Raw genomic sequence first — 27,562 nt, forward strand, 5'->3', positions numbered from 1 at the left:
TTACTCTTCTTCCATTCCTATTGGTATCTCTCCATGCTTATAGACACTGATAGTAACCTGCCCTGTTTCAGAACCATACTTATTCTTTACATAGATGCTGTATTTTCCTGTGTCTTCATTGCAGACTTTCTCTATGGTAATTGTGACAACTGTTCCCTTCACATCCATTTTGTAACGATCTTTAAAGACGATAACCTTCTCGTTTTTGAACCAAGTGATTTCTGGGTAAGGATCTCCAGATACACAGCAAGTTAAACACAGGGTCTATTGTAAAACAGATAGCAGAAACAGATTATGAAGATATAAATGAGCAAGGAAATTCAGTTGATGAGAAATTAAGAAAAATAAATATCAACATCAGTAAAAATCCGCAAGAGTTGCTTATCTATAACCTCTTTGTTCCAATCTGATATAAACTGATTGACTCTGTTGTATTCATCAAGTAACATACACTTTTCTCTCAGGTCTTTGTTTTACACAGTGAGAGTGATGATTCCTGAATGGTGACTGTTATTTAAAATTATTATTTTAAAAGTTGTTGCTTTACAGTTGCATTGAATTAGTTGTCTAGTTAGTGGCTCCAAGCAAATGGTGTCCTTAATTAAATTTTATTGGTGTTTCTTGCAGCTGCTATGGAACTAGAAAGTTCTTACATTAATGACTTTGGGGTCGCTTTCACAATCTCGGTAATAAAATGTCAGAACTGACAGTAGGCATTTTAAACACTTCGGAAATTCTCTTAGATTTTCAGTACGTGAGATTCCAGGACTGTCCACTCCTTTTCCTGATATCCTCCAGTATAATCAGGATTAACCTGACTGAATTCACTGGGCCTGACTCATATTTGTGCTGCTGTCTTTTTATAGCTTTCTTATGGTGTAAAGTGATACTTAAATAGGCGTATGGAGAATTTGCAATTACTTTACAGGATTTTTATTCTGCCTGTGTACCAGTAAAGGGGAATGTGACTCAGAAATGTAAGCAGCAAGTTGATACGCTGGGAAAATCAGGTCCAGCACTTAAAGGCTTTAGTCTAATCCTATGAAATGGGAAGACAAACAGAAAGGATCTGGCTGTGAAACAGACCTAGGAAGCAGTAACATCCGAAACCTGCAAGAAAGAGGTTCTGTGTCGCAAAGAACACCTATATGTGCAGAAGCACGTGCGTGTTTGGAGGCACTATCAACAATATAGGGGGCTGATACAAGTACTGTGGAGGGTACTGCTTCACACCTTCAGCAATTGCAGTAGTTCAGAAAAGCTCCTGGGAACATACAGGAGGGGAAAACAAGTAGTTTTCTCCCCATCCGTTGTTATTCTATGTCTGTGCAAGGGCCAAGTATACGAAGAGTTACGCAATATTACCTTGTCCTCCATGATGGTGGCAACATCTGGCAGACCTTGAACAACTCTGGCACGACCTGAGAATGAAGAAATATGACCTTTTAGTTTTACTTATCAGTGTACCATTTGGCTTGGTTTTGCAGAAGGAAGGAAATTAATTTACTTACATTTTTCTGCTACTGCTGCTTCCCTGAAAGTAAGAGAGATAAAATTGTAGTGGTTTTATTTATTAGGCATTGTATTCTCAATACAGGATATGACACTCAAAATAGATTTAGCTGCGAAAATATTTAGGCAGGAACTTACTTTAGCCTTCTGTGCTCAGCTAGGGCATCTTCAAAGGCTGCAAGGAATGAAAAAGTTTTAAGGAAAGTTGCTGTTTATTTCATGTGACTTAGTAGATTTAACATAATGCATCAATGTTGGAATTACAGGTATTTGTGCACATAGATATGTATAGTTATCATCTAGGCAGTATCTGTATCTGCCTTAAGGAAATATGAATCTATTTCTATACTACTGAAATAAGTGGGATCTAGTACTCCCTTTCCAAAGAGAAGTCCAGAGGAGGGGAAAAACCCACCAACTTTGAACAGTTTGGAAAAGTCTTTGTAAACCTGAAGCCACATTCTCTTTTCCAAGATGCCACCTGTAAGCTCTGTTGGCCTATGGAGGAATCGGACACATGCCGGGAGCAGCTGCCCTCCCACTCAGCCTTTCTCCAGGAGTGCCTTATGCTATGGCAGCAAGGCTCCCTGAAGGCTTCAGTCCTTTCTGCTGTGCACTTCTCCTCTCCCTGTGTTTCCTCTGACTTCTATGGGCACTTCACTGGCCTTCTTAACCCAATTTCATAGCGTGTTGTCATGGAACTGCAGCTCCAGCTCAAATAAGGGAGAGGGGAATCGCTGCCCATGATTTGAAGGAGTCTTGGAAAGCAGCTTAGGTATATCTCATTCCTATGACGGTATTGTTTGACTCAGCTTACCTTGTCCAGACAAGTCAGTTGACAGTCTGTGAGAGCTGTTCCCATCAAATAACTCCAGGGTGTATTTTCCCTTATCTGCATCTGTTGGGTTCAGTATGTGAAGCCAGATCTGATTCATTGTGCTCCCAGCTTTCTGTCTGTCACGGCTTTCCAGTTGTTTCTCCCTAAGTAAACAAATGATGTAATTTCAATAGTATTTAGTAGAGCTGTATAAATTAGAGCACTAACTTTTTTTAGACCTATACTGGTTAGAATAAGAGAGTGGGAGTCAGGACCTCACTGTTAATTTCATGGAAAGTTATGTACTCAGTCACTTTTGAAAATCTCATGAGGCATCTAGCTGTGCTTTTAGTCAGTTTGCCAAAGCTCTACAAACTCTACAAAAAACCTCTTAGTTCTTATTTAGGAGATTAAGTAGGATTTAGATGTTGAATATTTGTAATCATTTAGCCCTTAAACATTATTAAAAATTGGCCTCCTTATATATTTGTGTAGGTGGTAGCTAATAAAACACCATTTCTCTATTTATGAAGACATATTGAGGCTAAATTAGCTAGTGTTTGGGAATATTTGTTGTTCACAGTGGGGGAATAGAGTGGTTTAGAGAAGTACAAAGTAGTAGAAATAAAGAATTTGAAAAACCCAATAACTTCTTTTCCTGTCTGTAACTAAGGTGGCTGTAACTGAGCAGAACCTTAAATGCATCATTATTCCAGTAAAGATGATCACTTATAAATATTTCTGTAGTGCTAAGATAAAAACAACATGACTGCTTATTTGGGAATTCCCAGACATGCTTCAGGATCCAGAGTGAAACGGGGTTTTCAGCCCTTACTCAGACAAATCACAGAATCACAGAATCACTAAGGTTGGAAAAGACCTGTAAGATCATCAAGTCCAACCATCAATCAACAAACACCACTATGCCCATTAAACCATGTCCCACAATGCCTCGTCCACACGTTCCTTAATCTACCATTGCCTTAAAAAGCTGCAGGTTCAGGCCCAACATGTTTAATTTTGATGATAAACAATTATAAGCAACAGTACTCCAGAAGCCTTGCAAATATCTTTTGGGACTTACTTGTGATACCAAGTTGTTTTCATGTAGTCTGTGTAGTACTTCACATCTGTGTAGATTTTGATGCCTTCTTCAGTAGGCTGAAGTTTCAGAGGTGTAGCAGAAAGAGCTAATAGTATAATTGAAAGACTGAAATTGAGGAGGACGTTCAAGGATGCACAATTTTACATGTTACGCAAACAAAATCCCAAGCAACCTATTAACATTTCTCTCTGGAGAGTGTGGCTAGCTGAAACCTGGATGGTATTCTACCTCTTGAAGACCCTGGATCTTTTAGCAGTTGGTAGAATAATGTCAGCATCTCTTCTAGAGACCTGGGTCTGGAATACACATCTCTTGGATAGAAATAGTACAACTTGGCTAAATTCACACAGCAAGTGATGTGACAAGGAGCCGGCTGCCGGCACGTAAAGGTCACGGAATTAATTTGTAAGTGCGGAGGTTTTTATGTCCCTGGGTTTATTTACTTACCATCCTCCTTGACAGTGTGAAGGTGCTTCTAACACTAAAGGAATAGTAAATGGGTGGTATTGTACTTGATCCAAACCCAGGGACAGCTCCTGAGCAGTTTGCTCTGATTGTGGCACCCCACCTTTCTCCCCTTCTATTATTACTGTGTCAGCTGATGAGAAAATGACATACCACTGATCCTACACAGCTCCTTGAGAAGGTCTTCAAAGGCTGCGAAGACATAAAGATTTAAGTGTCTGTAAGTATTTAGCAAATCACATCTGATCTACCGACTTAATTTCATTATGTTTAGAATGTATTCTATTTAGTAGCTATTCGTTGTCTTTTTCTGATGCAAATCTAACTTGGAATGGAGTTTTTGCCACTGACTCATTTATTTTTAGATGCTGGGCATTTCTTACTAAATTTAGATGCTTCTATCTTCCTTAGCACTCAACGTGTGCAACAGACCGCCTCACAGAAAGCAGATTTATCTATCAGGTTTAAATGATAGATTCCAGATGTCAGGGTAGGATTTAATCTTGGGAAGCAGAATCTTCTGGTTGATGCTGAGTTGAAGTGACTGAAACATTACTGAGCTTTTAACTGTGGTGCTTGACAGAATTTATAGTGCGGTCATAGCTTGATAAATGACTATATATGTAAATGACATTAGAATGTCAGAACTGCATATTTATTTTTCTATTTCCAGAGCATATTCAGAACACTGAAAAGTGAAGCAGGAATCTGCAGTAACAGATAATTGTTTTTCCACTTGATGTTGTCTTTAACAACTTCTGACATTGTAATTCAGCCTAGAATTATTTTCACTGGTGGGGGATGCAGAGTGGAAATGGAAGTTTGTTTTCCTGATGCTTTGGAGGACTGGCTGGACTTCCAGGAGTGAAAAGTTGTCTGTGGATTATCAAATGAAGTACAGTATGGATAGGTGCAAAAAAAACCCCTGAGATCAGATATGAAGGAGACTTTTATTCTGTTCATTGGGCTCTGTATAACTCTTGCAGACTAAGAGACTGTTTACATAGTGCATTTTAGGATTCCAATTGCACAATAAATACTTGTGATTTTTAAAATGATCAGCATTTTTTTATACACGTATATATACATGCGTGCTATAGTAGATCAGGAAACTCTTTAAATTTGACCAGTAACTTCTTATGCAGGTTTTAATCCCTATAAAAGCATGTAGGTACTATGGTAATTAACAATGTGGTAGAAAGTTACGAAATTTGATTTTAAATCCAAAATTAATCCCAGGCAGGGGTATGAATGTGTATTATTGCCTGATACAAGGTTCTCTTACCTCCTTTTGTGAGATCAAGTTGGGTGTAGTCCTCTCCTCGGTCATCTGAAACAAGTGCTTTGTATTGGCCCTCATCTGCTTTGGTTATCTAGCAAATACATATGTACATATGTAATATTTATTTTAAAAAAACCAAAACCTGAAACCAAACACACACACACCCCCACAGCCCCAACAGAAATTTCACATATCATTGAAATAGGGCAGGATTTGGAAAAAGGGGAAAAGCTGAGACTTTCTTCTTCCCTCCCTATGAATTTGGATGGACACATCAGAAAGGAGGGGAAAAAAAGGCAATTCGCCCCAGAACCTCCTCTGAAAGGTTAGCACAGGCCCTGGTTCATTAGGAACTGATACATTGTCAGTTACGGGGAGTCAGTATCTCAGCTTTTGCCCTCAGTCACCCTGTACCACTACATGCCCTTAGTGGTGTAAGGTACAGGTAGGTCTGGGACTCAGCGATGATGAATGCCCACTGCTCCATAAATTTTCCTCACGTTGCTTTGCCAATGCTCTTGACTTCCAGCCTGCAGTGTTCCTGCTGGTCCTCAGACTTGTGTGAGCAGGCATTCCTGTTCACATACATTTATCTACTTGTTTTCTATAGGTGATTCAGCTGTTTGAAATTAAGATGAAAAAATCAAACCCAAACAAGATTCAAATTAGCCATGCAGAGATTGCATTAAAACTGACTGCACCATCAAGCTCCCTTTCTTCAGCTGTATCTTCTCTGAGGCAGAGTTAAGATTACAAGGGGCATTATATCAGCTTGTCTGGCCTTCTCTATAGGTCAAGCCATAAAATTTCAGTTACTTCTGTAATGAGCTCAGTAACTTTTTTTTTGTTACTAAAGTTCATTTCCAGAACAGGCAACCAGTGCTGATCAGAAAACTTGAAAAGCCCACACTTTTCTTTTTTGCCACTCAGGACATGTTAAACTTTTAACAGCCACTCGCTGTTAAAACCATCTTATTTCTAATTCAGATCTATCTTGACTATAATGTTAAATTGTTTCTTCTTTTGTGCTTTTCTCAGCATTTGTTCAGTTTCTTTCATTTAGTGGGCACTACCCAAAACACACATTGAATGTTAGTAAGACCAATCCATATTTTTTGCATTTTCATGTGAGCACCAAAGCCTCTGATTTGCTTTGTGTTTTTCACCTTTTTAATACGAAGAGTTCCTATTCCGGTCTGTGGATCAAACACACCACCTGCTTGTGCTTTCTTATTGAAGAACCACTGGAAGCTGGTATCCTTTCTCAGGTTTGTTGCCTGTTTGAAGTCAACATTTAGAAGTCAGGGTCCCAAATGCATTTTATTTCTGAATGCCTTGATGCCCTTCTAATATGAAATATCACTAGCATTAGAGGATTGCTGCAGAATATTAGAAACTTCCTTCTTTATTAAAATTTCTGTCCAAGACATACTATCTCTTGACTTTCACTGGTCTGCAAATAGGCATTTGGATGAGCACTGTTCATAATCTTCCCTTAAAATTCACATGTAAAATTTAACGCTAAAGGAATTCAGACTGTGCAGTTGCATCACATAGCTGTATGTACCTTGCAGGTAAGGAGTACTTCACAGTTCTCAGTAACCTTCCATTTCAAATTCTCTATAAAATGTGGACCTATAAAAGAAAATAAATGTCTTTTGCCATGCATTTCCACAGCTCTCAAGTGTTACCTACAGAAATGCCTCCATCTAGTGGTGAATCCCAGCAGTGCGGTCTGTAGGGAATGCTTCACGCTACTGAGTTTTGCATGCAGTAAGCAAGCACCACAGTTTAGAGCATGTAATTATTGATGGTTTTGTAATGTCCTTAGGTAACGTATCTTTGTTGAGGAATCCTATCTCAGAATGTAGTTAATGATGCTGCCTAACCAGTCCTTTATGACTGTACTTTGCATCAAGTCAGTGTAGGAGTTTTGACAGATACTTCCCAGGTGAATTGCAATAGAAAAGAAAAGCCATATACTTTCTGATTTTCTTCCTGATTCTGGAAGGGTAAACTGGGAGACAGATGACTTTATATACACTTCCATCGTACACTAAGCATCTCTGAAGACAGAAGGCTGGACCTATAGTCTAGTGTGGTATCTATCACAGTTGGTATTAAGTGAATATTTTTATCCCCACTAGAAAGGGATCACCTTTCCAATTGTAGTATTTTTTCTCTGAAATTGTTTTATAAACTTCCTTATTCATAAATATAAGATGAGGGGTAAAATGAAAGTGGAATGCATGGTTCTTTTTAAACTTATCTAGAGAACCCTGTTTTCTACAAGGAAAGTGAGTGGATCTTAATTACATGGTATATATTCAGATTGGACAATTTTCAGAATTCAGAAATCTTAAGTGTTACAGCACTGATGCAGAGAAGATCTATACTGAGGATTGTGGCTAGCATGGCAAAGACTATTTAAATAAATTATTTTGATTTTTAAGAGCAGGGCAGAGTATCTTAAAATAAGCAATCTTATCTTAGTGTATTAATCAGCTTAAATAATACACTTAAAGAAGATGATAAAGAAAAATATTTAGAGCACTCAGGGAAATAGCTTTGCTCAGGTTTTGCTATCCTGTTGGCATAGTTCTGACAAGTCATTAACCTTCAGCTTGTCTTACCCTGCTTTTTCTTCCATTCTCTCCGTTTTGCATCAGCCTCCTCTGCAACTTTAGCAAAACCTGTGAGAACAGCAATGGTCGAAGTCAACAAACCTTCCAATATTTCTCAGTGTTATACTTCAGAAATGTCTGATCATGAAAGGTGTTATCATTAGAGCTGTGATATTTGTTTATAAGGCTTCTCTAGTGCATGAGTTACCTCTGGTCCTCACTGAGAACCCTGAACAGATTAGTACCATCATTCTTTCATTGTACTGGTTGCTCAGAACCTAATATTTATTTTCATTGAAACAAAAGAGTCTTTGAAGACCTGACCTTTATGAATATAGGAAATGAAATAGGAGTTTTGACCATACAAAAAGGTAGGCTAGAAACCCTGAAATCAAAGTGTTTAAAAAGTAAGAAACACAGAAGAAGGCAGAGAGCATAGAATTACCTCTATTTTAGACAACCACATGTAACTTCAGTTATCTCTACTTCCTTCATTGTCAGTAAAGAAAAATGGGCACTTTTAGAGCACAATTCATCAAACTTCTTTTATATCCTGAACTTAGCATGTGCTGAATCACTTTGTAAAGCTGCCTGTTTCTCTCCACCGGTTGTAAGGGGAGTCAAGTAGACTTGACATTTTATAGACACTTTCCATTCAAAAAGTTTGAAAGCTTTAGAAGGTCACTTGAAAGCAAATTGTTTGCAAGAACTGAAAATAGAGATAGACACTCTATGGGGAAGTATTTGAATGAGAATCTTGTTACTTTCTGTTTTTAATTAATTAAAAAAGGCTGTCTGTACTAACATATACAAGGACCCTGTATGTTTCATGTTCAGCTTTCTTTGTTGCTTGGACTTGTCCTCGAGTACAGTTGACACTGATTTCTTTATTGCATTCAGTTTAATGCAATTAACCAGCTGTTAAATACACTGAATTTTCAACCTGATCCTCTGAGATAAATGAGTACATGTAATAACACTTCATACAGTTTACTGCCAAGACACAGACAGTCTGCTCTAGCAAGATAATATGTAAAACATTTGAAAAAAATAACTAATCATTCCACTGGATATTTTGCTTTAGCAGACCACTTTTATCATCAAGGACCCTATTTACAAGACCAAGAGCTTCAGTTTATGTTAAGGAGAAAGTCGGATAATTTCTTCCATGATTCCTGGACTTTAAATGTGTGCTACCATAAATATTTGTTCTCCCCATTCCCAGTGTGCCATTATAACCGTTGGAAATACTTTGGGGTCTTAAGTGCCTAGAAAACTTTCCACTGAGCATGGCAGTCTATATTTGATCCTGAATTTCCACTTACATTCATCCACAAGGACTAGGGTGAATTGATTTTTTGCTTTTCCATCTTGCAGCTGGGCTGTGTACATCCCTTTATCATCACCACAGAAATTCTGGATTATCAGTTCTACGAGACCTTTTCCTTTGACAAAGTTTATTTTATGTGTCTGTGTAAAACAAAGGAAATATGATAAACTGAATAGCTTTTCCACAGCAGAACTGTTCCAAGGTCAGATCTTGGCACAGCATCTTCTACTCAGACATTAGAGTCCTTTTATATATGTATCCTTATATACTTCCCTCAACTTACAGGAGTAATAACGCCAATGCACTCTGATAGTCTGTATTCTGGGATTCATCTATTATTTGTTTATGTATGTAGGTATAGTAGAATTGCTTACAGCAGAACTTTTCTCTAGGATAAAGTTTCTGTTAAAACCACATAACACAATACGTTCTTTCTTGTTGGATATTACAGGCTTTTCAGCTGACCGGAATCTGTATGATTTTCAGTATAATAGAAGCGTTGCACTTAATTACACATCTGTGGCATGTAATTGCATATTTGGGCAATGATGAGTAATATTGCCACCCTCTTGACATGATGCAAGCACTACTGAACCTTTTATACATACACCCTGAAACCTGCCAGGCACTTAAACATAAATATCATCATCATGCCTTACAGCCTTGTTTGCTCTAAGCAAATATTATCATTACAAAGAGCTTGACAAATACTTCATAATCGTGCATAACCTTGTCAGTTCTCCGGTGCAGAAAAGACAGTTCTTAGAATAGACAAAGCCTTCAATAAATTTGCTACACATTGCTCTAAAAAACCCCAACATCGCAATAACAGCTCTGAAGTTCTTTGGCCTAGTCCTATCCCTTTGTTATATCTGTTCTTTTTGTTATCTTGGCATTGCTACACTGCATTTAACTGACAGGCGAATGATTTATATTGTTCTTCATTCTCAACTGTTCTCCCCTCTGGTCCTGTCATTCCAAACACTTTTTAAATGTTATAATATTAACTTGATAGGGGAAGACAAGGAAGAGGCTAGAGCATTCTTTTAAATGTATCAGAAGGTTGGAGTGCACTGTAACACACGAGGCAGTGTTATTTCCAGTGCCTCTGAGAAATAAATCACTTTCATCTGCTCTTAGAATCCGTGAGATTTATCCGTATTCAGTTCAAAGAGCTAGGGTGGAAATCTTGCAGTTTTGCTTGGTAAAGCAGAAGAAAAATACCCTGTCTCATTGTGAGAGATGGTATTTCTCTAGCATTCACTGAAATGAGTCAAGTTTGTTCATTCAAGACAAAGCTGTCTGTCCTGCACAGGTGCATTTGTAGTATCAGATGAATTACACATAGGTGAGGTTTGTTGTCAAAAAATTCCCTTATAAAAGGGAAGTCTCTGCTGCAGCAAGATTGTCAGCGGCAGCCTCTCAGGAGCTGGGAGGGTAACAGGAAAGCTGGATATGGAGGGGACGTTCTCTGAGTGTTACCACTGAAGGTTTTGGTGGCCGTAGCACAGAGGAATATTACACTGTCTTGAACTTACAGCATCAATGCTGCAACCTTCCTTGATACTAGGACTGGACAGCTTGAGAATCAGACAGTTGGCTTTCTGTTTATGCACAGTGGAAAACGAAGCCCTAGAGTATTCCAAAAACACACCTAAAAATATCTGACGGGAATTTAGAAACTGGCAATGTACCCATTTGCTCTGTCTCCCTGTTCAGCAAGGGGAAAGTAAGTCAGAACTAAAACCAAACCAAACCAAAACATACTGGAGTACTTGTAAGCTCCTTGTCATTGAAGATTAAATGCAGCTCGGCATTTGGGGACAGCTTTTCAACCTCCAACCACAGCCGCACTTCTCCTTTCTCCAGAACATCAATGTTCCATCCAGATATCAGCTTGATCACTGGAAAACAGAGAGAACCATGGAGGGGAATTCATAGGCAAACCACAGAATTTGGCTCAGCCAGGGTTATGCCAGGGTTCCCCTTTCAGAGTTTATATATGGTAGTGGCTTCTTACTGGTTCAACTTACATGGGTTCCTGATTTCATGGCTACGTTTCAGTAACTTGTCCAGATCTGAAATGCAAAGAATAACAAGTCATTTAGATTAGTACAACTAGGCCAAAACAAATTCATTCTATTAATTTAATTTAATTTGTTAATGAGCTTTATTTATGTCAAGAAGAAGATAATAAGTACAAAACATTCGATAGCGGGGAGAACTAGAAAAGGTTATGAAGATAATTCTTAGTTATGTCTGAATAAAATGCTGGTTGTATCAATTCAAGAAGCATGTTAAAGAAGTTTTAAATCACTGTGATAGTGTAGCTGTGTGTGAAATCTGAACTGTAATGGAAAAATGACCTTCCAGGAGCATGGAATCTTTTCTTAGGGGGCTGTAAAAGAAACTGCCCTTGAGCCTTCAAGGAATGGGAAACATCTTTCTAATGATGCCACTATCATTGTCACTTAACTATTCCTCTATGAGAAGCTTTCCTCTAAACATCTAATATTAGAAAGTTATAGCACATTAGAATTTTATTCTTGTCAGTTACTAGTTTTTACCTTCTTTCGTTAAAGTGCAGCTGGCAGAGATATCGTCATCTACATCCGTAACCTCCACTGAATATATACCGAGATCCTTTTCTGATGGGTCTTTCAGTATAAGCTTAGATCTTAGAAATAAAAATAATAATAATAAAAATTGTATTTTCATCAAAAAGTATGCCTTCTGTAACAGAATGCGATACATTTGATACACCCGGAACATCAAACATAGCACTCATTGTCATTTATATGTGACACTGAGGAGCGAGGCAAAAACATTAGCAATGTGATGGCTGATGATTCCCTTTTGTGACCTGAAGATTGCACGGAAGGGCCCATTTCACGGACACCAGAGCTGAGAATCAGGGACAGAGATTTGTAGAAGAGATTTGCAGAAAATAGTGTATATGTGTTTTAGCTGAATATTGGAAGGAGAGGGAAATATTTGTCTTCACATTTTTCTCAGTGTTTAATGTGTTCTTTATTTGACAGTCCACAATTCATTTTCTCAGTGTGCATTATATACTCACTTATTGTCTTTCTCTTCAGTCTGAACTCTGTCAGCATCTGGTGGTCCTTCATAGTCCTTTGACCAGATAAATTCAGAGGAGTCATTCTTTTCAGGAGCTTCAAAAGCCATATAAATGAAACCCTCTTCATCAACCCCAAGTTCAATTTCATTTGTGCCTGTATGAGCAAAAAACCCACAAAACGTTCCTCACCAAAACAGATCAGGGCTTAGCTTCTGGACATCTAACTCAAAACAAACAAACAAACAAAGCCAGAGTGTACAGTTAGAGTAAATTCATTTCGTTGGTTTGATTTGCTAATCTTTACTTTGAGTGCGGTTCTTTCTTGCTATGAAACATGTAGCTAATGTTTCATAAAGCAGTTTTTTACCAGAATCATTATAGTATATACAGACTTGCACAGTCTCATCACTTTTGGTTTCATACCAGGTTTGGTTTTGGCCACCACAGGATCCGAGGGGAGTGAAGGGGGTCCAATTCCAGCTTTGTTCAGTGCTCTTACTTGGAAAATATAGCATTTCCCTGTCTCCAAATCTGAAACCTGCAGGAAACAATGACAGGAATTAACGTAAGACTAAATGAGAAGCAACACTTGGATACTAAGTGCATATACAGACCTTCATGTGGGTGGTGGCTATGAACTGCTTATTTATTTGTTTCCATTCCTCTGACCCTTCTTCACACATGTCTACATAATACCCTGTAACCGGACCTGCTCCTATGTACAATGGTGCTTCCCAGTGTAGCTTCAGGGATGAGTCTCTCACTTCAGTGCACTTTACATCATAAGGAGGGCCTGTTCAAAGAAGGGTAGGCTGTCAAACAGTAACAGTAAAAAATGCAACTGGGTGCACTTTGTTTGAGTTTGAGATCAGAAAGCAGAGAGTTTTAAGATAAGAAGTGAATAGTGGGTCCACAGGAGATGCTTTCTATGCTAATTAACTGTAGGGGTAGGTTCTAGAAAAAAGCATGCATCAGCTAGTTTAATGTTATTTGTTTTGGTGTAATGTACAAAGACGTTAAGATATTAGATCTAGATTCTTCATTCTCTGGAAACATGATTAAAAATACCTGGGTGCTGTATCTGTGTAATGCAGAAATAATAGCCTACGTCTGTAATTGGAACTTCCCTAGAAGTGTTTGTGTGCTTTTCTGTACTGCGAGCCACCTTTATACAGACCTATAGTTTTCAGAAGTCCCTTGGATTCACAGAAGAGTGAGGAGATAACTAGTTTATCTGGTAATATTTTTCTGGCTGTTGTTTTTACATGAGAGATACCTGGTTCTGGCATGATCCATTCCTCACATCTGAACAAGTCACTGGGTTCAGATACTTCCCCAACACCAGCCATGTTCACTGCACAGGCACGGAATTCGTACAGGTGACCTTCCTCAAGGTTGCTGACCTTTGGGTTCAGAAATGCAAACAGATTATTAGTACAGCCCTGCATGGTTGTGGTCTTGTGAGGGTAGGAGGAGAGTTCTAGACTAGAAAACAGCTCAACCCTTGTTATAGCTATGGTTCCCACTGTGCTTAAAGAAGGACAGTATTATATCTGAAATTAATACCGTGTAAACTCGTTGAGGAATTGGATGAATATTAACTTCATGCCAATCTAGTTCAGATGTATCATGCTGATCTAGGAAATAACCCAGAATCTTTGTTCCTCCCTTGCGCTTCGGGGGTTTCCAGCTGATGGTCATGTCAGCCTTCCCACAATTTAGAAGAACAAACCCATGTGGTGCTGATGGACAAGCTGTGCAGCAAGAGGAGAGAGAAAACAGGGTACTGTTTAGTGCAGGTCTGGGATCTAGGGATCAGGAAAAGAGCTGTAGGTATCGGATGAACTGGGCTGAGGAAATCTCTGTATGCTCATACCAGATGTGAATCTGTTTGGTTAAGGCCCCCTAATACCACTTCTGCAGTGTAAAAGTATTTGAAAATGACCAGATTCTTATTTGGAAGTCACAGCAAAAGTCACGGATGCATCTCAGGATGTTTCTTGCATGTTGCTTTACGGTTTGTCTGACGAAAAAGATGGACCCAGTGGGTCGATAAAATGGAAAAGATGGAGGGTTAGATACTGGCTAATGTGGTTGATAGGATTTTGTAATTGCCCTGGAGAAATTCACAATGCTGATTTCAAGATACCAGCATAATTGAGCGCTTAAAATGGTCACTTGTACCAGTGCCAAATTAATACTGCAAATGTAACACGCTGCTAAGTCAAAATGCTAATTAACTCTGTCCACCTTTGACAAGTGTAATTGATGACAGAAGCTGCAGGGTACAAGAAAATCAGTTCCCTGTTGTTTTGCTTTGCTTATCTGCTAAACGTTATTACCACTACATATAATAATAGCTATGCATGATAGATACATTTTTGAGGGATTTAATTTTTGTGTGTTACGTGCATGTATATGTTACTACTTACCAATAGCTGGCCTTACAATGATAGGATCTGTTTCTGGTGAGCTTTCACTTAGTCCTGCCTCACTGACAGATTTCACACAAAAGACATATTCTTTTCCAGGCTGCAGCCCAGGAACAGTAAATCTAGGAGAGCAAATTAATATGTTTTTGTTTGACTGTTAAACAGTCTTTTGAACAGATAGCAATACATTTTAATGAGGCATTGTTACTTACAAAATCATTATTTGCCATTACAAATTAAAGTGCACTGTGTCATGTAAAATGGCTACCAATAAATCAGACAGTAAGTATAGATCAGATAGAGAGGTGTCACACTGCTGGCTGGCATTGTCAGTGGAATAAATAGGACTTTTTAATGGACTTTTTCTGCTTGACATGTGACCCCCACAGCTAGAGAGGTATTCTAAATCCTATGTATGAGTGACACCAACTTACTCTACTGGAAAGCAAGCAAAGAAATGGACTGGTTCTGCTGGTGCCACAAGGTCTATCTACCTTCTGCAGATCCAGAGTCTATGAAGGTATATATACACAGACTTCACTGTCAGTCTGGCTTTGGATGTAAAAGTGAGACTTTGAGCAATACTTAATTTTAAAAGAGGACATGGTGTTTGTGTGCATGCATGCCTGTGTGTGTGCAGAGAAGGAAGTTCTTTTTTTATCTGAAATGTGACTCCAGCGATAAACAGAACAATCTAAGTTGGCACCCTGTCTTCTTTCAGTGCGTTTTAATAGCTGAACTCACTCATTACACGTCACAGGCTTATTATTGACAGTTTGCCATTCTTCTGTTCCAGTCTCCCGACAATATATGTAGTAGCCAAGAGGCTCCCGACCATCTTTTAACTTATCCCATTGCAAAACAACAGATGTCTTGGTGTCTCTGAAAGCTAAAACCTGAGATGGTGGAGGCAGAGTAGCTAAAAAAAAAAAAAACAAACCAGAGAAAAATACAGGGTTTTAACATTTATGTATTAAAAAAAATATTGTAAGTGAGTTGGCCTGTTTGATTAATTCACCTTTTTTGGAGCACAATTTTCAAATTAGAGCAAAATACCATGGACATTGTCCCAGTCTACAGCCTGTATTTTTTATGTTTGGGTTTGCCATATCTCATATTCCTCTCCCTTACAGCCCATTGATTTCTGCACTTAGACCTAATTAACCTTCTCTGAAGTAGAGGAGAAACGAGACTCATATAGTAACTCTCATGTGACTCCACTACAGAATGGGACCTGCTTCACTCTTGAGAAAAAAGGTCAGTATGAATGAACACTAGGACAGTTTTAATATGGGAGAATATAAAAAAATAAAGAGTGAGTGTTCATCTTTCTGCATAAGGGAAACATGCGTACGAGCCTTTGCATCTCTTACTCCTGTCAGCTCAGTCCAGGAAGAAAACAAAACAAATCAGCCCTGTGAAGACTGCTGTTATGTCTGAAGCCCCCAGAAACAGGCTGCTTCAGCAGGCCTGTCATTCCTTCCAAAACCAGTCTGTGTAACCACTCTCTTACACAGTGCTGGAAGCATACTTGGATTAAACACAGGCTTCAACTGTTTCTTATTTTATTAAATGTAATTCCCCCATCATTGCTTGGTTAGATTTACACTGCATTGACCAACTGCAAAGTAATTAAACAAGGATTTAAGGCTTTAAGAGATTTCCTGATATCAAAGCAACTGCTGTGTAATCATATACCATGAACTTTAAAGGAAAGGGGTGGCAGGGGAACCCACACGTTACTTTCATAGTACATCTGCTTTTCCATATTGTTAATGTAGAGCACATTAATGAAATAATTACCCAGTTTTGCTCCAGCAGTTACAGGCTCAGTGGGCAGGGATGGTTCACTGATTCCATACTTGTTAACAGATCGCACGCGGAAACAGTATGATTTTCCTTTAACAAGATCAAAGAGTGCAAATCTTGGGGAATTAACTGGCATATCCAGATTAACCATTTGCCAGGAGTTGCTGCCTACAATCGACTGTAACGACAAAGGTGATGATTTACAACTCGCGTTGTAACTCAAGCTTAAAACCCTCCTGAGCAATAACAAAGCTGATCTTTACAGAAAACTAGTTTAAAAAAAAAAAAACAAATAAGAAACCAAACCAAAACCATAAATGATCCATTTCTTGTTGATATACCCAAACTTTTCTTCCTTGGCAACAGAGGGCCCCTTTGCAGCAGAAATGGTACAGCAGGTGGGAAATGAGTATGTATGAAAGGAGATTGGTAGAAGATACTAATTAACTAGCAAAATATTAGTGGGGAACAGGAAAGTGAACTATTGTGCAGTTCTTCACAGTTTTTCCACACTTAAGGGCCCATAGGGCAGGAACAGTCTTCTTTAGTAAAACTCTGCTACTGTTCTGTGGTGTAAAACTTACTTGTTTAATCTTTGTTAATCATTACTGCTTGAGTTGGTGTCAAGAATCAGGATCATAGCCCAAGTAAACTGTGGAGCAGGAGAGAGCCTGAGCAAGCCATTTTTGAGGCTGTGGTTCTCCATTTAGCAACACAGTGAATAGCTTTGCCTGTGCTATAGACCATCTGAGAAATAAATGATGCTGTTCTGCAATTTCTCTTCTACGTGATGCTATTTTCTTACCTTTTCCACATAATAATTCAGTGGCTCTCTGCCTCTTGGATCTGGTTCATCCCACGTCAAAGCCACATAATCTTCTCTGACCTCACTTGCATGAACATTGGTGGGTGGCAAGGGAATTTTAATATGTCCTATGGGAAGTCAGAACAGGCTATGCTTTAGTTATAATGTGGCAGGAAAAAAAATTCTTTTACAATGGATTATGTTTTCCCACTATTAAGTAAGATTCTTCAATATAAAGGAGAGGACTTAAACCCTTTGGGGACATAGAGGCAAACCAAGATTATTATAAAAGGCTGTGTTGTTTAAGATAGTTTCTGATCCTTGTGCAGCTCACAATGTTTCACCATATATTTTTCTAAGTGTGTTTTCTCCAGATGTTATTACAGATCTCATTGTTGTAGAACAATCATTCCTCTCTGAGAGAATGGCTCAGTATAAATTTGAACTTACCTTCCAGGTCATCCTTGAAAATTTCTATCGTCCTGCCTTCGTCATATGGAATAACTGTAATGTCAAACAGGGCAATGTTATCCACTAAGAGAAGATGCTTGAAGCGTATAATTTCATTACATGCATAATTATATACATTTCATTATACATACAATGAAATGTCGTAACTGGTATTTTGATCTTTTTCTGTTCAGAATAGTACTAAGGCGGGTTCAGCAAAGGCACAGCATGGCAGTATGTGGCAGTGATATTTGTGAGAATGGGGAGAACCCGGACAAACTGCATTCAGTTACACCTGGGGCCTCACTTCGTACTTAAGGAGAAAATTTTCCTGGTTTTAGTACAAACCTGTCACTCTCTTGTCCTTGCTGGGGTCATATGTTGTAACTGGATCACTGGTTTTTGAAGGATGACTGACGCCCTTTTTATTGACCGTCTTTACTCGGAACTGGTATGTCTGTCCTTCAGCAAGGCCCAAGACAGGGTATCTGCAGGTTTTCACAGGCTTGTCGTTGCATGGGACCCAATCCTCTGACCCAGCAACACACCTGAAATTAAACATAGCCCATGGAGTTCTTTCGTGGTTTTTCCGCAACATGATCCTGGACTTTTTTTGGTCAAAGATGATTAACATACAGACCTTTCTATATAGTATCCCAGGATAGGACTTCCTCCATTGTCACTGGGTGCTACCCAAGAAAGAATCAAGCAGTCTTTATTTACATCATGGCATTTCACATTGAGTGGGGATCCAGGTGCACCAGCTGTTTCTGCTGCAGCATCTATAGAAACACCAAGTGATAATGGTTAGGTTTTTTTCTTCTCTGTACCAAAATTTTCATTCAATAGCTTAATTTTAAGTGTCTAAGGGCCTACATCCCAGTAATACAAGTCGTATTTTCTAATACCTAAATCGCTACTGAAAATAAGATTTGAACATTTTGATAATTGTATCCATGCACAAAATTGGGAGACATTTTCTTGTGTGTGAGGTTGTAAAATACTTTATGCCAAGGTATTAGGAAAGGAGCTTTTGTTCTAAGTAGGATAGAATCCTGCTTATACCTCTAACAAACACATAAGTGGTCTGCTCTTTATATCCATCCAGTGAGGGGACACGGATAGTGTAGAATCCTTCATCTTCTTTGTAAGCACATGACACCGTCAGAGAAGCCTCCCACTCTTGGTACTTTAGTTCCCGACATTCAGAGTTCTGCAGCAACTCACCTGTGAAGCATGAGAAGGGGTAAAGGAACTCCACCTGAACTGGTTGAGTCAGGAGTAGCATATTTCCAAATGCAAAAAAATACACAGAGCAAGATGAGGGATCTGTAAGATGCTCCTGATACTATTATTATGCCTCCGAGTTACAGTCGTGGACTCTGATCCTGCTTTGTTGCTATGCTTCTCTGTTCCCTTTGTACACAAATGCAGAGCAAAAACTGTGGTCCTTGTCCTGAAGAGCTTGCAGTCCAAGCGAAACAGAGTAATAAAATGTGGCTTCAGATGAGTTAGTGAGTCAAAGGTACTGTTCACACCAGGTAACTGGATGCTCTGAAGTCTGCCAAATATTATGCTAGCTCTAACTGAGGATACATTACTGCTCAGCATGCAGGATCTTGTGTCTGAGTGGTGCTCAAACCCAAGAAAGCGGAATGGCAGATACTGTGCATTTTGTGTATTTTTATCAAATCTGAGATACAAACTCTAGCCAAATCCTCAAATCACTAAAACTCAATAGGCCCAGCTATTTTCACAGCTGATTCTGGAAGAAGCGCTGGAATGGCAAGAACAGTCTTACTGCGTTGCTTCTGCTTTTCAAAACTTAATAGCACAGAAAGATTACCAGTTTGGCTAAGATCGACATCCTTGATTGCCAGCAGAAGAACATAGAATATCCAAAAGGTTTTTTCACTAGAGAACCACTGGCTTTTCAAACATTTGGCACTTTCATTGTATAGCACTAAGGCATTAAACTATTCTTAAGAGCAGAAGTAAGTCATTACCTCCAAAACATTTTAGTGCTGTCATCCTTTTACAAATGAGGAACACATACAAATAAAATAATAACATCTGTAGCTTGAGAAGAGCTGAGATCAGCTCAAGAATCCTGAATTCTAATTCTCTTCTGTGAACATTAGATAACAGCTATGAATTCAAATGGTATATTTATATAAGTATAGGTATATGAACTTCGCTGTTGCATACAAACCATCTCTGAACCAGGCAATGTCTCGTTGGTGTTCAAGTAAATCAGAAGAGAAGTAACAGGAGAGGGTGAAAGGCTCCTTTTCTCTTGAAAATAAGGGTTTCAGTGGAAAAGCAAAATCTGCCTCTCTGGCCATAAGGGATCCTATGAAATAAGATAAAAAGTCAGCATGATGGACTTCCCAGAGCCTTCCTCCTTGTATTATTTTTATTATCATATATTTAGAGTGGTGCCTGAGCCTTGCACTTTTCACATGCAGTCAGGCTAATAGGAAAAGCTATAGCTCAGAACAAAGAGAATCAAATTGCTTCAGGCTATAAAAATAAAAGGAATAATAATAACAGTCATTTACTCACTTCTGTATATTTCTGAATCAAATCCTGACTCCTTTCCGTAATACTCTATAAGACGAGAAGAAAATACATTTAGCAAATCTCATCCCAGTGTTTTCTTCCCCTCAAAAACACACAATGATACTCCGCAAACTATGTTTTTCCCTCAAACCAGCTCTTAATGTGAACCTTCAAAGTGTCATCATGTGGTAAAACATTAATTCATTTGACAGCTGATGACCTTCACAAAGAACTGAGGATGCATCTGCATAGGAAATTGTTCATTTGACTATACTAGTACAAGTAATACTGCTTTAAATGCTCATGTGCACACAGTTTCTCTTAGCTAAGGAGGTTTTTTTTTCAGTTTGGCTTCTGTCTTTTTAAGCTGCTCTAGGAAAGTTATGCTGAATAAAAGCACACGTACAGGGAACTACAACTTTTGTCCTATGAGTCTACCAATATGGTACTGTCCAAATTAGAAGCGCGACAATCTAGGATCACCCGTAACTGAAATGCTTCAGTTTTTCCCCTGTTTGGAGACAGAGCATGACAGCTACTCATTGACACACAGAGCATGGAAAAGGAGAGAGAAAAGTGTTGGTGTCATAAACATTACTGAAAGTGGAATTTGGCCAAACCTCTGGGTTTAAGCAGCATTCCCAGAGGATGATGTGGGATTCTTGAAGACTACTAGTGACTGGGACCTCAAGCTTTAACCAAAAGAAAGGATATCTGTCCTGAGACACTGAGGTAACTCCTGGAGCTGAGGGAAGTGCGTCCCCTACCAAATCACTTCTTTCAACAGCCATGGTTCTTTGGAGGCATCATATGTGAATGCTGGCCTGCTTCACCTGATCTAGCCTGTAAGAACTACTGGCATCACAGCACAAAATGAAATTATTTTGAGCTGAAATCTAAGAACTGATGCACCTAACACAGGATGAAATTGAGATATTTTCCTTTCTTATCTTTATAAGCTGCAAGAAATGCACATAAAATAATGCCTATTTTTTCAATGAATTATGCTTGGCAGTAGCCGAGCTCACTCATAAGCAAAAGATGAGGACTGAGTGTTAACAGCTGAAGAAGAAAGAAATACAAAGCACGAGAGGTAAAGCGCAGCCTCATCCCAGGTCCTGTGAGACCCTCAGTGATGTCTTTAGGGAAAATGAACTTCTGCTGTAGGAGCCATGGATCCCAGAGACCCTCCTCTGGCATCAAGGGCATTCCAGACAGCGTGGGGCCAGGAGAAGAGATGCCATCGGCCTGCCTGGGGGACGAGGAATGTTTCCAGTGGAGGCAGGATTAAGGCCTTGGTGTAGTCTCTATTTTCAGAATGTTAAATGCAAATAGCAAAAGGAAGAATCATGTTACTGGGATGGCATTAGACAGGGTCAAGGGAGAAGGAACAGTGTGGGCCTGTCACCCACAATCACAAGGAACAATGTTTGCAAGCTGTTCGAAATGCTGATGAGGCCTGATGAAGGACAGTTTAATCAGGCACTTAGAGGTGAAGAGAGCAATCCCATCCAAGGTTTTCTGTGGTAGACCACGGCCCTTATTCTGTCATCATGCCTGCTCTGATCCTAAAGATTCTGACGGGAATTGGGAGGAGTATGTGATTATTGCCATGGATTTTTTTTTCAGACAGCTGGTTCTGCTTTATGGCAAAGGCCCAGTTCCTGAGTTCTGGACATACTATAAGACCCTTTATAGAAGAGAAGCATTGCACACCCGGTAACTTTTTCTGTATTTCTGCAATAGGGTAAGGGGAATTTAGGAATGTGGGAAGGCTTGCAAATGAAGGTTTTCTGGGCTATTATACATGTCCCTTTAGAATTGGTGTGTGCTGCATCTTTCCAGATACGCTGAATTTTGACATTGTTTAATTAAAGGATCTGAAAGATACCATAAACAATACATTCCTATTACAATTCTGGAGTCTCATTCTTCTGTACACGTATGTATCCCCAAATGGTATTCAGATGTGATCAAAATATGGCATGCAAAGAATAAGGATGATACTAGCATAACCCATGACAGAGCCAAGAATATATTAAAGCGCTAACAATAAATCTACTATCTAAACCAAAGAAGACTCCTTCTGTCTGAAAAAATAGTTCAAGCTGGCTTTGCAATTCAATCAGTCGAAGAAACCCATCTCTTCATGTCCAAAGCAAACCTGTTCCCTTCCTATTCATCTGTTACCATTTGAATTACTCCCTGGACTCTGTCAGTCCCACTGAAGCGTTTAGTTGTCTGCAGTTCTGTAGGTCTATTCTGTTCAGGCTTTTTATGACAAAATTGTTATTTTATATATACATGTATATGAAATGTGAACAGCTAAACTATGATTCTATGAGACTGCACTGCGTATTTCTTAAAGCTTGATGTAATTTCCCTTTTTAAGTACTGGTAGTTTACTTCCTTCACCATATGTCTGGATTTGGCTTGTGCAGAATGTGTATCTACGGAGTCTACGCCAGTTATTTTAAGAACAGCACAGATCAAAGGAGAAAATCTTGTATTTGCTCTTGGTAGTTACTGATTTGAGAGAGAAATACGGTATTCTATGCAATATTGCACTGAGAGATCCCTTTGAAAGCCACAGTACTTGTTAACCAATTTCTTGCTTATCTTTAAAATGCAGCAGACTCTTTCTAAGCCTGTATGGCTGTTTCATATCAGTCCAAAAGAAATAAGTACCTAAATTTAGTACAATTTTAGCACAGTGGAAAGACAGCTGTGTCCGTATGGAATCTGAAAGATTTTGCCTGCGTCCAGAAGTGACTGAGAAAGAGAAGCTGTTATATCAGCCATATACGTATCAGTTAGTGCTAGCTAAGGATTATTTTAGCCAGTTGTGCTTTCTCCTAACTACTAACTGAGAGAAATTCTCCTCTCCTATTAAAAGAGTGCTCACTTCTTTCTCTGTTTTTCCAAAGTGCTTGTATGTTCCTATGATATAATGTATAGCATTGAAAATATTCTGAAGAATCTAAAGAATTTGAAAATTTAAAACCAAAGGAACATTTTCTACTTACTCCTGACAAGCACTGTAGCAAATGAATAAGCCTCGCCATATTGATTCTTAACTTCAACACTATATTCAGCAGAATCCTCCATGGAGCATCTGGAAAAAAAACATTTCCCCTCCTTTTTAGCTTTTAGTTATTGTTCGTACTTCACAGGACAAATTCAAAGGGGTTCCCCTTTAATCCCAGAAGTTAGAAGTAGATATTTGCTTTTCATCAAGAAGCGGCTTTACCTTTCGATTACAAGGATTTCTTATACTTAGTGATAATTTTTTTCTCTTGATACCCAGAAGCAAAACAGTTCAAGTAATGAATAAGCAAAAGGCCTGTGGGACACTTGGTTCCCCTAAAGAGATGCATGTATCTTTATCACATATATAATTCACAGACTTTAACCATTGTCATTCTGATTACGTTGATCCATCCTAAATCACATTGTTATGTCTGCTTGTGAAGTGCTCTTAATGTGCATGGCCTTACCCTGAATCAGAAATTTTGGCCATGCCTAAAAAGAGGAACAAAAATAAATAAGGCTTTAAATTTTTTTTTAAAGATTTTTTAAAGCTCATGATCTGCTGCTGAGATTGCTTCCTAATGGCAAAGGTTTAGCTCAGACACAACACAGTAAAGAAGTCAAGCAGGGTCAGATTCCAGAATAATTCTCTTTTTTTGTCTGGCATACACACACTGGGAGTTTCAGGAGAGCAGGTCTTAACTCAACTGAAAAAACCAACTCAGACAAGAGCACATACATTACCTGCTGATGTGGAGGGTCAGCATACCAAACTTGTTTTTTATCTTGTATTTTCCTGCTGGGGCTAGGTGAGGATCAATACGGACTCCATTTTTATACCTGGTTGAACACAAGGGAAACATGCTGCTTAGGAAAGGATGGAGAAATTGACTGGTAAAATTAATGCTTTATTTTAAAATTAACTATGTCAAACACAACAGAGGCACAACAGAAAAGAGGAGTAGACACAATTCCCTCTTTTACAGGTCTCCCACATCAATCCAAAACAGCCTTGCCGCTAACCTAGATCCCCTCCCATAGTCCTGTGTATGCTCCTTCCCTAGGATGGCTTGCAGACTGCCTACGGGCAGCTTAGCGTTGGCTTGTTGCTTCCTCCTCAGTTTACTCTCCCTGCTTTGCAGGTTGTGTGAGGGAGTTCGAGCAGATGTCTCTTGCTTCTTTGTGTTCACTGGGAATCTGTGGGAGGTTCATATTCTCTTTGCTCTTTGAATAATTCAAAGAGGTTGTTCTGGAAGGACACAGGACATCAAGAGCTCTGACAGTGGCAGAGTTAGCTGCCTACGAAGTCATTAGTAATCCAAATGTTTGCATACTTCAAACCTTCCATGGGAGGAATGGTCAATCACTTTAACAAACTGATCAAAGTACACTTTGCAAATTGTTTTTTGAGGTGATCTTTCATTTATTTCCATCCCTCTGTTATTAACAGTAAATGCTGTAAAATGCAGTAAACAGTAAATTGTTCAAGGAACGTGTGGACGTGGCATTGCGGGACATGGCTTAATGGGCATGGCAGTGTGTGGTGGTTTTTTGGTGGTTTTTTTTTTGTTGTTGATGGTTGGACTTGATGATCTTACAGGTCTTTTCCAACCTTGGTGATTCTGTGATTCTGTGCTATTAATGTTATTAACGGTAAAATGTCAGGGCCAGTACATTACCACTTCCTCTCCTGTGGTTTGGTAAATACGCAAAGCTGAGTAAATGAAAGAGTTGGTTCGTATTTTACAAATTGTAGAAGCAATAGCAGTTTAATGCTAAAACTTGCATGGTATCCGAGGTAGCCAAGCCTTGATGGGGTGTGTGTGTGTGCAGTGATTTAGTGCTGGCAGGAGATTCTGGTTTCTGAGCCTTAAATCCCAAATTTGCCTGCAGGACGGAGGACAGCACCAAAGGAAGCAGGGAAATCTACATGAGTGTCAGTCCTATCCCAGAAGGAGCCCCGTAGGACTGTCCACTGCTTCCATGGCCCACTGAATACTTCATGTCTTTACTGGTCCTAACAGTGGAACTGGAGAATTGCAAGCATTTTCTGTGATTTCTGAAGCTCTCCCTTCCTTCTTTCTAGCAGGACACAGATGTTACTCCTCTGGTTGCTTCCTGAAACACACACAGGCTGTTAGCCACATGGACAGCATGAGTCATTGCTCTCAACCGACGTACCAAGTAACCTGCGGCGGTGGGGAAGCCAGGACTGTACATGCCAGCTTCACTTCCATCCTCTCCCAGACGGCATGTACTCTGAGGGGGATCCAGAACATAGGTGGTCGCCCTGAACGCAGCTCAATGTATTCCTTCTCCACACGTGCCTTTTCTACAGCCTGTGACAAGGATAGACTAAATAAAGGCAATAGAAAGGGATTATGTTCTGACTACACAAATTCTTTTACAAAAGGGACATGTGTGATAATGCTTCAGTGGCAGGTGTATAAGGCCTTGTCCTTATTTCTAATGGTTTTGTGGTTGTCCTAACACCTGATTAGGTTTAGTATCCTCTCCAGAATGCTAGTTAGTCTTGGCAATTTTAATCCTGTTGGCATTTCTGCTACCAGTAGAGATGTCTGATCTGACCTTCCTCCGAAGGGCCTTCCGGTCAGCTCTCACACGCAGCAGTCTGCAGTTTCGAATAACCTCCTTTTCCAACTTTTCCATGTCATTCCCAAACCGAATTCTTTTTTGCCCCCTCTGTTCTAGCTCTAGGATGGCAGCTTCTCTTCTTAGCTTGTAATCCCTGGAACACAGGATGATAAAAGCCAGCAGAAGTTAGGATAATGCTTTTTATTGTGTTTTGGTCTTTTTTGTTGTTGTTTTGTAGCACATATTATTGGTTAAATCAGAATAAGTGTTAAGGACAGAAACATCAGCTTGCATGCAGTATAGGTATGAATGTCAGGCAATTATCCTCATAGGAACCAGCAGTACTACCATGAGAGATAATACTTTAATGGCACAAGAAGGGCACCCACTATTTGACCACTTTTAATCCCGGGCAGGGAACTGGGAGAAGGATTAAGGGGAGGAGGGATGTTGCTAACTACTTAGGTTGTTCAGCCATCACAGAAGGATGGACAGCAGGATCATTGCCAAGATTTTCTAGGAAAGAGGGGGAGTACCGTCTGTTACTATTAATTTATTAATCTGACTGTATTTTCCATTTATTTCTATGAAATCTGGTTTCTCTTAAGCCCTTGCTTGTGAGGAGGGCAATATTACTCATTATGACAGGTACCAAGGCGATACAGTTTTGTTTCCTGCATTTTAGTTGGGGGCTGATGTTTTCCTTTTTAAAGGGAGAACGATTGAACCTGCTCTTTTTGCTTCCAATGAAATGAGTTGGAACCTGTGACCCCTATATACAAAGGTGATATTGTATACAATGGTTGTATTTGAGTTACAATGATTTCTGACTTACTGTGGTATTTCGGAGGTCAAGGCGAGGGCAGCTGCTATCGATAACTCTGAAAGGCTGAAAGTCTCTTCTTCCTCGCTTCCAGAGGCAGACACACATAAAAGAACCCAGACAAAGTTCCATAATTTCATAAATTCAAAATTCAGCAAATCTGTGAATGCTCAGTACCAAGCGTAGGAAGTCCTGTTTGGACCTGATTTACTCAGCCTGTCCTTAACTCTGTGGCTTACCTGGTTTTGAACTTTTTCTTTCTAGTTGTGGAGGTCATTTGCAAGCTCTGTTGCCTCTCCTCCTTTTGCTCCTCCTCTCTGTGGTGGAAGAAGGTTCGGGTTCCCATGCTGGGAAGTTAAAACCAAACTTTCTTGCTGGAATAGAATAAAACATAAAGTGGCTTTCAAAAAGACACCTTAACAGAATCTCTTTAAGTTATCATTGAGTCCTTGCTATGCTTTGACGTTCAAGGGCCATGAATGAAAGTTCATATAATACTATCTTCTGGCATTCAAACTATGAAGGGGGTTTGTTTCATGATGCTTCTGTGAAAAATGGAATCAGATGAAGTAATTAGTAAGTCTTTACAGCTAAGAAGCTGTAACAGAACAGTAGGTAGGCAGCATTTTGTGGGTAGATTTGTTTTCCTAGGACTGATCTTATGCTCTAAATCTGGTGGATATTCTTTCAGGGAGTTCCATTAGATCAGACCCCCAATATAGCATGCAGACGAATGAGGAGCATCATGAGAAGGGAGATCAGAGGGACATGGAAGATTAGGGACAAAATAAAGTATGGAACATCAGATAGTGAGGTATGGAGGAAAAGTCTAGAAAATA

At 39.3% G+C, this 27,562-nt stretch overlaps 1 protein-coding gene across 1 annotated transcript; it reads right to left on the minus strand.

The window, feature by feature from the left end:
• MYOM3 (myomesin 3) lies at positions 1 to 27,069 on the minus strand. Its single transcript, XM_009806896.2, has 36 exons — positions 26,963 to 27,069; positions 26,736 to 26,810; positions 25,895 to 26,054; positions 25,487 to 25,644; positions 24,050 to 24,145; positions 23,302 to 23,390; positions 20,279 to 20,323; positions 19,926 to 20,066; positions 18,779 to 18,940; positions 18,354 to 18,495; positions 18,062 to 18,261; positions 17,714 to 17,767; positions 17,264 to 17,391; positions 16,453 to 16,636; positions 15,394 to 15,568; positions 14,650 to 14,771; positions 13,784 to 13,971; positions 13,494 to 13,620; positions 12,832 to 13,010; positions 12,641 to 12,755; positions 12,215 to 12,371; positions 11,703 to 11,812; positions 11,169 to 11,213; positions 10,903 to 11,039; positions 9,131 to 9,275; positions 7,815 to 7,874; positions 6,749 to 6,816; positions 6,348 to 6,458; positions 5,185 to 5,272; positions 4,053 to 4,091; positions 3,414 to 3,519; positions 2,330 to 2,493; positions 1,651 to 1,687; positions 1,512 to 1,534; positions 1,366 to 1,421; positions 1 to 264 (listed from the first exon to the last, which is right to left on the minus strand). Exons 1-36 carry the CDS (start codon positions 27,067 to 27,069, stop codon positions 1 to 3), a joined length of 4,257 nt encoding a protein of 1,418 aa, XP_009805198.1.
• Between the last annotated feature and the right edge of the window lie 493 nt (positions 27,070 to 27,562).

The sequence above is a fragment of the Gavia stellata genome, chromosome 29 (assembly GCF_030936135.1).
Source record: "Gavia stellata isolate bGavSte3 chromosome 29, bGavSte3.hap2, whole genome shotgun sequence".
NCBI classification, from domain to species: domain Eukaryota; kingdom Metazoa; phylum Chordata; class Aves; order Gaviiformes; family Gaviidae; genus Gavia; species Gavia stellata.

Coding starts and splice junctions, on each gene's coding strand:
- MYOM3 (XM_009806896.2), bottom strand. CDS start 27,069: ATGGGAACCCGAACCTTCTTCCACCACAGAGAGGAGGAGCAAAAGGAG. Junction 18,496..18,778: donor CACTTATGTGTTTGTTAGAG/GTATAAGCAGGA, acceptor GTGTTTCTATAG/ATGCTGCAGCAGAAACAGCT. Junction 7,875..9,130: donor CCTAGTCCTTGTGGATGAAT/GTAAGTGGAAAT, acceptor CTGTTCTCACAG/GTTTTGCTAAAGTTGCAGAG.